This window comes from Vigna angularis, chromosome 10 (genome assembly GCF_016808095.1).
Source record: "Vigna angularis cultivar LongXiaoDou No.4 chromosome 10, ASM1680809v1, whole genome shotgun sequence".
NCBI classification, from domain to species: domain Eukaryota; kingdom Viridiplantae; phylum Streptophyta; class Magnoliopsida; order Fabales; family Fabaceae; genus Vigna; species Vigna angularis.
This window is the reverse complement of record NC_068979.1, coordinates 27,021,758-27,033,996: the sequence shown is the minus strand read 5'-3', so window position 1 is coordinate 27,033,996 and position 12,239 is coordinate 27,021,758. Positions and strand designations below refer to the sequence as shown.

Here is a 12,239-nt window from a genome sequence, read left to right as displayed (position 1 = left end):
CTTCTCAACACGTCATATCCAATTCTATCAACAACGCCGTTATCAATTTGGATAAGCAACAGGGGGTGCCACCAATCACGAATTGAATTAACAATCCATTTGAAAACTCCTTTCTGTTTCAATTATTGACTCACAGTACATAATTTTCCAACGCCCCATTGTATCGTATGTATCCTTTGTCAAAATAAATAATCATTGTGATGATGTATGTCAGCGCTGGAAACGGGTGGCTCAACCGTATTTGCCTTCAAAAGCTACCTAAGCATGATCTAAGCCTCAGGTTTGGTCTTAATCAGAATATTGAATGTAATTCCGTTAACAAAAAGTTAACAATAATTGAGTTATTTTATCGTTGTAAGTCTAAAAAAATAACAAAGATCACTGTAACTAATGGGACTAGAACGCGGTTTCACTTGATAATATAAAAAGTGTTGAAAGAAATGTTAATGGTATTTCATACAAAGAGTGTATATATATATATATATATTTACATTTTCTGTGGGTGCTATGATCTGATTGGATATCACTGAAAATTCATTGGGTGATGTGATATATATGTATTTCTACAAAGAATCTTCAGGATTATGTAATTGATGACGCTTATCGTCATGTTCCAAATAATCCAATTTCATATTTTTTTTTTCATTTTTGGTATTATCCTCTCTGATCATAGACATGGTTTACAAATATGGTGGGGTTGATGGTGCAGTTCTGTTTCACTTGGTACTTCCCTGAATCTGCTGCATAAAGGCTATTAGGAATTTCAAGTGGCTGTGGCTTTATGAAGGGGTCTATTCCACCATTGGCAGTGTTAAGTTGAAAATCAAAGGTTGAAGTGTATGATGCATCAGATAGTATGTGTGATATTGGACCTAAGTAATCCATATCCAAAAGATGAGTAAGGGAACTAGTCCTTGGAAATTTCATCACTTCTTGTTGAGTCTCATTATTTGGTGGTATGAGATTGATTTGTGCTATTGGGTAGTCCTCTTTTGCCTCCAATGATTTTCCCATGTTCTTCTTCTTGTAGATCCTACACAAGACCCAGTCATCTAGCTGATGACATATCCAAGTACAAGGGTAAGGTCAAATAAAATAAAACAGCAGCCTATAGAGTAATTTCAAACAGTTAAAACTCTTTAAATATTGAATATTTATTATAGTCTTATCTTTTCTGATAGAAGATACATGTAATTTCATATGAAAAAAACTTATAGTAATTAATAAGGCAAAGGCTTACCCTCATGGATCCAATTTGTCTATTGGTTTGTCTTCTTGATCCTATTAATCTGTACTCATGCATGATCCAATCTGTCTTGATACCCTTTGGTGGCTTACCCCTGTAAAAGACCAAAGCTTTCTTGACCCCAATATGCTTAGAGCCACTGTAGATTGCTTTATCAGTACCAGTGGCCTTCCAGTACCCAGACACAGTTGCTCTATTAGGCCTCACCCCATTTGGGTACTTCCTCTCCCTTGGGGTAAAGAAGTACCATTCATTCTCTCCAAAGTCTGTTTTCTCTGTATTTCACAAGAATTTGACATGTCAGAACAACAGAAACATGCACATGCACATATTACAACAGGGTCAAATACAGGTTTGATATTTTAGTATATGTTATCACATGTACCAGGTAATTCCCACGGATCAAACTTATAGATATCAACTTCTGGAATTATTGATGCAGGGCATGGTTTTGATGTGGCTTGGTTAGAAAGGTAGTACACGATTAGTTCCTCATCAGTGGGGTGAAACCTGAAGCCAGGTGGGAGCACAGAGCTTGTTCTGCCCTCCATTGAGCAGAGTGAAAACCAAGATTGAATGGGAAACTATGGAAAATGGTTTATTTGCTGTTACAGGGACGAAAGAGAAGGGAAAGAAGGATCGAAAGAAGAAAATTGAAAACAAGGGTTACAGAGAAATCAAGGTGTTTGAAATGTTTGCAATGAAGTGGATGCCCCTTTTATCTTTGATTTCTTGTCGTTTCTGGTGGCGCTGCATGGCTTTGATTGGTTCCTAAGGCGACTTTTCTACACATTACTGCATGCGTCACCTTACCCACCAGATTCCTTATTTATTTAATTATATAAGTTTCTCAAATTTCTTTCTTTACTCACACTCTTTAGTATTACAAGTATACTAAGAGAGTATATTAAGACAGATTTATAAATCCTTTTATGTTAAAACTCTCTCGGATGCGGGTGGAAGTTACCGGTTTATTATTTATATAAATTGTTAGTGATTTAAATTTTCATCCTTGTTATCATTAATCTGTTGTATTTTGATACTGCATACAGAAAGTGTTCTCATGTTAAAGAACAATTCAAGTTATTAATATGTATTAAATATTATACTTATTTCTTTATTTCAAAATTATATTTATAGACTTTATATTTCTAAATCCTTTCATGTTAAAACTCTCTTAATAATTGTTTCGAATACAAAGTGGAGCCAATTATTTATCGTTATAAAGATTCAAATAACAGTTCTTACCTTATTACTAGTCCCTTGAGTTCGGAGGTTATCTAAAACAAAAGGTATTTTATGTAAAGTCTACTACTCAAGTTATTAATGCGTATTAAATATCATAATTTATTTCTTTACTTTAAATCTATATTTATAATTTTCAATATAAATTTTGGATTAATAACATTCTAATTATAATTTAATTAATAATAATTATATTTTATCTTAAATTAATTAGTGTTAGAGATAATCATTTTATAACCGTCTTATCAATTGATTCAATCATTCACCTTAAGAGTAACAAGTAATTATATTTGTGGTATGGCTAACTAACCGATCCATTTAACCATATAATCATACACTACAATAAGATATATTTCTCTGCATTCATATCAAATCAATATCTACATGTTTTATCAGAATTCGAGGAGTTTTTCTTCTTTTTTTTCTGTATAATTTGTATAGATATATTTGTTTATTGCAGCACAATTTAACACCATACACTAATGAGGGCCCACAACTCCTTCACATTTCTGTTCACTGAGTTTTTTTCGTTTTCTTTTCGGATATGACAGTAGCACTCCTTTATCCACATTGGGTTGCATTTCACTCTGTGTATGAATATTATTGGAATATGATATGTATATATATAAAGTTGTACATAATTGTGATGTCAGGATGCAGTGTTCTGAATTCATGGATAATGAACATGTCACTATATGATATGGAACGAATGATGTTCATTCAAACAAGCAAATAAGAGTGGGAAAATGATGAAACTTTCTTTTTCTTTTTTAAATGATCTCTTTTGGTTATTATTTGCTTTTGAGTCGAACTACGATGAACCTGGAACTTTAATTTTTTCCTTTTAAAATATTTCTTTTCGTTTCATTGTAGAGATTTCCTTGTTGCATGGAAAGTTTGTTTGCACATGAAACTGCATTTTGTACGAGTTTTATTTGCAACGCAACAATGAAAACAAACACTATTTATTATTTAGCACGTTTCTTGAAGAAATTTTGCTATTTTTTTTGGTTCAGCATTCAAGTTTACGTGTCTGTGACACTCAAACTAGAAAGAAAAATAATGTGTTTTTACAAAAAAAAAAATTTACAATTTTTTTACAATAATTTATGTAATAATTTGTGATCAATCCATTTTAAATATATAAAATAGTAAAATATTAATACATAATTTATTATCAAAATATTATTAAAAAAAATTTGTTAAAATATCATGGTTCTAGAAAACGCCATTTTCACGAAAATATGGTTCTATCATACAAATTTTGTTTACTCAAATTCATGACTGTAACTAATAGTTGTGCTTAAATTTTACCAAAAACATATACTTTTATTTATTTCTGTCCATTATAATAAAAAACAAGATATTCCGTGCATTATTCCTACTGAAAATCATAGTACTAATTAGGCATACTCTTCATAATAATTGCACAATTCTAAAATCCTTAGTTGGAATTTTTTGTCTATAGAATTTAGCTGTACCTTACATTTGGTTTCTAAGAAATTTTTCCATGACTTTGAATTCTTATAAAAAAATTGCTTTGGTTTGGTGTAGTTCTTCAAAATATACTTTTATAACATCTACGATATTTCGTTTATTTTTTAGTTAGTTCCAATGAAAAATACTTGCTAAATACTAAAACATTAATTTATATATTATAACGATGTAAAATGAAATATCAAGAATTAAAGAAAATATTTATAGAGTATAAAGTTTAAAAAAAAATCTTATGAAACAAAGTAAAACAGGACAATATTTCAGAAACAGAAATATATTTAAGACAAAAATATTTATCAAAATAAGTCAAATTTATTTCAATAGCATTTGCACTCAGAAGAGATTATTTTTATCGGTTGATGGGGAATATTTTGATGGGAAAATACACAGCGAAATAAATTCATAATATGTTTTAAAAATTAAATCCATATTTAGTTCTCGTAATGTAATTTTAATTCTTATATAAAATTAATCCCATATTTTAGTTTTATAAAAATAAGCAATTTTAGTTGGCACATAATATATAGTTTCATTACTATGTATATATCCATGCAGGATATGAATGGCCTAATACAACTGCAAAAGTTATCACATTTTACAATCAATATTGTTTTTTTTTATGAAAGCAATAGAATGAAGTATTATCAAAATGGTTTAATTTAAAGAAATAAGAGGCTAAATGTGTAATTAAACTTTTATAAAGAATAAAACTTTGTATTCATGCAATTAGAAAGATTAAAAAAACGCGTATTGAAAAGCATATGATAGCAACTTATATTGCAAAAGAAATTGGGAAAATAAACAATTATACAAATTCTTTTGAAAAGATGGGTATGATACAAGATTGAGATATGTGACTCATACGTGTTCACTATCCAAAGAAAACAACAAATAATTTAGAAAGAAAAAGAAAGAGAAAGAACAATAATTTGGTTCACTTAAAGCTACAATTTTCTTTAAGTTGGTTTGGCACATAATAATAATAATAAAGAACATGGAGTATTCCAATGGAGCTTTTCCAAAACCATGATCACAAAATTATACACAATGCAAAAATAAATAAAAAATCATTTTTTCTTTCTTTTTTTAAGATAAACTTAGTAGAACTCATATCCGTTGCATTGCGTGTTCCATTGGAATTTTTTATTATTCCCCTAGGTTTGAAACTTTCGTTTTAGACCATATGCTATGTTTGAATGCGATAAATAATTATTCAAGAACAAAGTCAAATTTTTATACTTTGATTTGAAAACTATATTTGCTGCGTATCATTTCTTTACATTATTAATCTCACCATTTGTTTTAACAAATGAAAATTTATTTTTTTCTTTTAATATCTCAAAACATGTAATGCATATATATATATATATATATATATATATATATATATATATATATATATATATATATATATATATTTATTTGTGACATGTACACTCTTTAAAATATATAAAAGTAATCATCTTCACACTAATTGATAAATCATTTAATTTTATTTTTTTCTACGATGGAAGCTTGATATCAATTATTAAAATAATGGCTGAAAACAAAATAATACTATATTTATTAGATCGAAATTTATGACTAGATTAATTTATTTTAGTACAAGTGATCAATCTAATATCATAAGTTTTGTTTTGTTGCTAAGAAAGCTGAGAAAGACTAAATAATAATTGACTTGGAGTGTGAATTTGGATTAATACACTAAAAGAGAATTTATTTTAATATAAATTATAAATTTATAACTTAAAGATTTGTGTTTGATGTAATTGTTAAAAGAAAGATGGTCATAATGTTTATTTCTCTTTGTTTATCTTTAATTAATGTTTTGAAAATGTTTTTTCTTTTATTGTGGATTTGATTTTAAATATTATATATTATTTGTATTGCAAGTGTCCAAAAAATTTGGTGAAGTAGACAACAAAGGTAACTATCAATGCTACTTACCAAAGTGACGCGTGTCCTTCCAAAAGGGGTAGGTTTGAACTTGGAAAATTGAGAAGATAAGCACTAACTTATAAAATACACAATCATCTTCATCCTCGTCTTGTGGTTATTACAAGGACAAGTCATCACCTACACTCAACACCAAAATATCCTATTACTACCATATTTCTTAATTTTCTATTCTGCAAATTTTAATTTTTATTATTTAACATGTAATATACTTGATTTTATTAAAAATTTATGCAAATAATGTTATTTGAATTATTTATTTATTTCATCTTAATTGCATAATTACACATAAATGAAAGTGTAACTATTATTTTGATTTTTATAAATTAGATATATTCCAGAATCTTTTTAATTGTGACGAGATAATTATATAATTCAAAAGTATTAATTATTAAATTAAGTGTTTATCATTAAAAGTTATACTTAATAGTTAAGATAAAAAAAATTATTTAAAAGTAATCCAAATAGTACGATTTAATTATGATTAGGCTTTAACTGACAAGACGATTGATGCATTATGTAATACATTAGATCAATCATGTTTTTTTTAATGGAAAGAGAAGTCAAAATTATTAATGATTAAGTAGATAACACTATTTCGAATCTTATATATATATATATATATATATATATATATATATATATATATATATATATATATATATATTAAATAAAGAAGTGGTACAATAAAGTAAAGGAAATTGATCTGCATTATCTTTTAATATGTGAACAATAGATTTAATAATTTTGCATAAAAATTAAATATGAAAACTAAACTTAGTTTAAATATATTATTTTTACTTTAAAAATTATTTTTCATTATTTATTGTACTAATTAATCATATACTTGAATTTGAAGTTTATGGATAAAGATAACATGCATTTGGACAAGAAATTTTAAGAGATGTTAATGAGTTATTAGAATTTAGATTTGACGGAGAAAGGAAAAGAAAAATAATAAGATAGTTGGCAGTTGGACAACGGCATTGGTCTTGAGAATATTCCGTGAATCTTGAGTTTGATTAGATCTTTCAAGGTTCAGCTGTTTTTGTTTAGCTTCAATTCAACCTTAGCCATCAAATCTATACATATTATGGCACACTTTTGCTTACCTTATAAATTGGTCTAACTCCATTACTTAATATATGATTTTTTTTTTGTACTAATACCAAAAGAAGTCACGTTTAAAAATTAAATATTACATGCTTAATCAATTTAAAATGTTACATTAATTTATTAGTTCCAAAGTTTTAAGTTTTGATGTTATTTTTGTTTACCAATTCCAATATTTCTATGTTTTCACATAAAATACATATTAAATCAAAGAATAATAATTAGAAGAATTTTTTCACATAGAATACATATATATTTATAATTAGAAAAAAAAAACCATTTGGTTGTGTTGTTGAGTTAGTTCAACTCATCCTAAAATCAATAATAAAGATATGATAAAATCGTAGTGATTCAAAGTTATATATTTGAAGATTTTAATATAAGCATATATACGTTACTATTCACATAATATAGACTCTCTCTTCAAAAATTATTCCATTCCATATACATGTCATATGTTTTATGTACAACATAGACTCTTTATACAAAATTATTTATATACATGTCATATGTACCAATTATAATCATAAAAAAAAAACTATATACATACATTTGTACTTCATACATAATCTTAGATCACAAGTTTATAATACTCAACAAATACATAGTTAACGTCTTTAAAATCTTACTAATAATGTGTTCATATTTATTTACACAACACAAAATTCTATCTTCATACATAAACTCCTTTCGACCTAGAATGTCATATGTTCATATATACAATCACAATAGAAAATCACAAAGAAAACACAAGAAATATAAGCTACGGAAAATTTTAGATAAATATGCATACATGTACAAAACTTGATCTCAACCAATTTGATTCATATCAAGTACCAATCCGTCTAGTTCATTTGAAAGCATTAATAAATATAGAATAACATATAGATATTTTCTAGAAAGCTTGTATTGGATGTGTCCCACCATGTTGTAAATAATCAAAGAAATATAATTGTTTTAATTGTCATAATGTAGTATGTAACATTTGTTGAGGTAATTTACATAATGTGTTGTTAATGACAAAATATTCTATTGTTTTCTTTGCATAGTATTGTCTCATGTATATTGCATGTGTGTGTATCAATGGTTGTGTGTGTATTGTGTCGTGGTCCAATAAAGTTCTCAAAGCTAGGTTGTGGGATTGTGAAGGTGGGGAAGGCAAGCATGTGTTGAAGCATTCAACTAGATGTTTTTCATGGTTGTTAGAGGCATGTTGGGAAAATTGTCCATATTTGATGGGAGGGATTATGATGAATGGTGTGTTAAGATATATACAATTCATGGATATCAAGAAGTTAATGAGGTTGTTCCGAATGATGTTCAAGAACCTCCCAAGAATGTTGGTGAAGAGCAAAAGGTCACTTTCAAGAAGAATAAGAGGTTGGTTTGTATGACTAAGGTGATGTTGAATCAATGTGGTTCTGCAATAATTTTCTAGAAGATTTAAAAGGTTGTTACATCCAAACAAATGTGGGATACTTTGAAGCGAATATATAATAGTTTTGAAAAAAAAGGTAAAATTGTGATCGCTTAGAAAGCAACGAAATATCCTTACTATGAATGATCAAGAAATTATTTAAATTACTTTAATAGACTTTAAGTTATGTAAAATTCAGCGTAGGCATGTGATGAAAGCATAAGTGATTGCAAGGTTGTATAAAATATTTTTGTAACTATAACTTCTCAATTTGACCATATTGTTGTTGCAATCGAGGAATCTAAAGATCTTGAAGTAATGATTGTAGAAGAATTACAAAATTATTTGTAGACTCATGAGCAACATGTGAATGAGAGAAATAATTCTAAAAAGATTGCTAAATAATAATTTCAAGTGAAAACTAGGTAACCAAAAAAACCAAAGGTCGTGGTGGAGTGAGTAAAAGATCACAAACAATATTAAGAAGAAGTGGTAGAATTAAAGATCCAAACTAAGATCATGTAAATGATGGCAAGGAAGAAAAATTTATGACAACAAAAACTTGTATTGTTATAATTGTGACAAATTTGGTCATTATTCTTATAAATGTTGGCATATCGATGATCGTGCAAACAAGATAGACAAAAAGAATGATAAGACACACTTAGTGCATGATAAGGAGAGTTTTGGTTAGATAAGGTGTTGTTGGTGGTAACCATAAATAGTGATAAAGATGATTCTTCTTGGTATCTTGATATTGTTCATACCAATCATATTACTACTCATAAGCATATTCTAAGATATCTTATAAATACACTTGATCTTGGTTTTTTTCGAAAGAAGCTAAACAAAATGGAACTGAAAATGGAGTTTGAGTTGTTTTAAGTCTCATTCAGACTAGTGTGGAGACAAAGTGGAGAGAAAAAAAGGTATTTTTGGCTACCTATTCAAGTGCATGAATGTACCAATTTCTTGATATTCTAAGAAGCAAAAATGTAGTAACACTATTTTCATGTAAAGTAGAGTACATTGCAATATGAAAAGTTGTCTGTTAATGTTGCGATTGAAAACCTTGTTTGAAGAAGTGAAATTGAAATATGAAAAGCTCGTGTTGTAAGGTCCTAGAAATTTTAATAATTAAAAAATACACAAATATGCTTAAATATTTTAAGTAAGAGATAAAACAATTTTTTAGGTATTGTTTAGAGGATATATTTTATTTAAAAGATATTCTAAAAAATAAGATTTGGTGAATAACTGTTCAATTATTAATATATATTCTTGGATGTTATTATATTGTTACAAATTAAAATATATCTTAAGATATTGTTAGATATAATTAAATACTATTGCAAGATAATAATAATAAATTATAGTATTTAGACTTATACATATACTAGAGGACAAAGTTTAGAAGAAGAGATTTAACATAAACCACCACAAGTAAAAAAAGAAGGGAGAAAGTTTTAAATGTTTAGTTTTTATGGGGTTGAAGGAAGAAGTGAAGAGTAAGAGGTAGGGAAAACTTACATTCTTGTTTTAATTCTTGTTTTCTTTCTTGTTTGTGATATAATATTTTATACAAGTCTAAATTGATGATTATTTATTATGATTATGATGACATGTTAATATATGCTTGTTTGGAAATGTAAATGTATGCTTGTGTGTGGTGACTTAATAAAAGGTGGTGAAGAGTAACTCCGTGAAATTGTACTAGAGGTGTACTTCGTTAGGGCTCTCGAGGAGAGTAATGAGAAGTGACACATGTATATTTCGTCGGGGCTCTCGAGGAGAGTAATGAGAAGTGACATATGTATATTTCGCCGGAGCATTTGAGGAGAGTAATGAGAGATGTCACTTGTATTGGCAAGTCGCGTGTGAGAGTTACAAATCGACTATTGATGTTGAGTCAACCATATAAGGTTCACTTGGAACTAACACTCCTCTACAACCACCAGACATCTGGCACATAAAGCATATGACTTTGCCAAGCCAAGATTTGGAGTATACACCACAAGGTTACACTACAACTCCTTCAGTAGCAACCTCAATTCTTGTACACAGACTTTTGACATAAACGAGTGTGTCATTCCAGGATCATATAAAACACAAATATCTCTACCAATTATGAAACATCTTCCCACTATAAGATTACCTGACTCAGCTGCCTCTGCTCCAAACAAAACATAAACTCTTCCTATGGCCTGAGGTCTGTTACCCTCTCTTTATTGTGACTACCCCGACTGTTGTGTCTGAAACCCTTTCCTCTTGACCGTAGGACAATCTTGAGCAAAGTGCCCCTCTCTTTTGTAGATGTTGCACCTCATGTATTTCATCCTTAATGGACAAACATTCTTAAAATGCGATCCTCCACAAAAGTAACATCTCATAGTTTCTTGTTGCTTTAACTGATGAGAAAAAGACCTTCTAGACCCAAAAGATGGAGGCCTAGAATAAGGCTTCCTTTTGTTCGCCTGACTAGGTCTGGAACTAGATGATCCCACAACTCTCTGAAACTGCTTTTGTTAACTTTCAACCTCATTCTTGCCCAATCTTTAGTAGCATTATTGCCCTTTCTACCAAGGCAGGGAACTCCTTGATACAAAGTGCAGCCACCATCATCTTTATATCCCCTCGGAGACCATTCTTAAACTTCTTACACTGCCTTTCCTTATACATCTTCAAAGTATGAAATTGAATGAGATATTTAAACTTCTTAGCATAGTCAAAACCTAACACCCCTCCTTGGACTAGCTGTAGAACTCCACTTCCTTGGAAAATTTGATACTATCTGAAAAATATTCTGCATAGAACTTTTTCTAGAATATACCCTAGGTAATGGCTTCTTCACTCTCCTATAACAATATCTTTACACTACTCCACCAATGGCTAGCTTCTTTAGTAACTAAGTACTCAGAAAAAATTAACCGATTATTTGTGGGGCACCTTTTTGCATCAAATATTTTCTCCATATCTAATAAACAAAATTTTTGATCCCCGGCAACGGCGCCAAAAACTTGTTAACACTCGGAAAGTGTACCGAATCGTATTAAGTAATAATAAAATGGTAAGACCAAGTATCGTTTCCCAAAGGACACACAACCTAAACAGTTATGTGATTTCTTGATTAAATTAGACTTGTAAACAAAATCTTTTACGTTTAGATGCAAATACTGAAAAATAAATATGAATGCATGTGTTGATCAATTGGATTGAAAGATGCAAAAGTGATTGATGTAAAATATGAATGATGATGTTGTTGGGGTTTCCGACTCATCCTATCCACTCTCATGTATTCAAGAATTCATCTTTCTTCATTAATGTTAATGCCACTTTCTAATTTACCTTAAACCCGATGTCTCGGTGAAGAAAGCCTACTCCTAATCACTAGTTTACAATGTATTGTCTCCCTAGCAATTATTCATGCATTACATTCGCACAGAAGCTTAAAGGCAACCGATCCTCATATTCCTATGTCTAGGTAATATTGCTTCCGAGAGAATTTTCCCAATTCTAGATTTACCTATATGTGTCCATATAGATAACATCAATGATCATGCAATTGAATGAGTTAAACAAAGCATGCATAGGGTAAAGAGGAAAAACCCTAACAATTAATGAAGTAAAGCGTATAAATCAAGAATCAATTCAATACATGAGAGTTTCAAAGGATTACATCGGTTCCTCAACAACAATGGAGGTTTAGTTAACCATAAACATGATGAAACTAGATGAAAAACAATGAAAGAATGAAAGATAGAACCC

At 29.1% G+C, this 12,239-nt stretch overlaps 1 protein-coding gene and 1 long non-coding RNA gene across 3 annotated transcripts; one reads left to right on the top strand and one right to left on the bottom strand.

Annotated features, from left to right (window-relative positions):
* Window positions 1–413: 413 nt before the first annotated feature.
* Window positions 414–1,797, bottom strand: LOC108335925 (NAC domain-containing protein 2). Of its 2 annotated transcripts, none has more exons than XM_017572141.2 (3): window positions 1,632–1,797; window positions 1,241–1,521; window positions 414–1,056 (listed from the first exon to the last, which is right to left on the bottom strand). In XM_017572141.2, exons 1-3 carry the CDS (start codon window positions 1,795–1,797, stop codon window positions 655–657), a joined length of 849 nt encoding a protein of 282 aa, XP_017427630.1. In that variant the 3' UTR covers window positions 414–654. The 2 variants fall into 2 exon arrangements, with proteins under 2 accessions (XP_017427630.1, XP_052725287.1); XM_052869327.1 differs by having other exon boundaries at window positions 414–1,033.
* LOC128194240 (uncharacterized) lies at window positions 1,459–2,101 on the top strand. The gene is made up of 2 exons (XR_008245606.1): window positions 1,459–1,598; window positions 1,689–2,101. It is a non-coding gene; the product is annotated as an uncharacterized LOC128194240 (long non-coding RNA).
* The last annotated feature ends 10,138 nt before the right edge of the window (window positions 2,102–12,239 follow it).

Bases quoted from the DNA above. Each gene is read 5' to 3' on its own strand.
- LOC108335925 (XM_017572141.2), bottom strand. From the start codon at position 1,797: ATGGAGGGCAGAACAAGCTCTGTGCTCCCACCTGGCTTCAGGTTTCAC. The intron at 1,522-1,631 runs GTACATGTGATA...TGTGAAATACAG, and splicing joins TGATCCGTGGGAATTACCTG to AGAAAACAGACTTTGGAGAG. The intron at 1,057-1,240 runs GTAAGCCTTTGC...ATATGTCATCAG, and splicing joins GACAAATTGGATCCATGAGG to CTAGATGACTGGGTCTTGTG.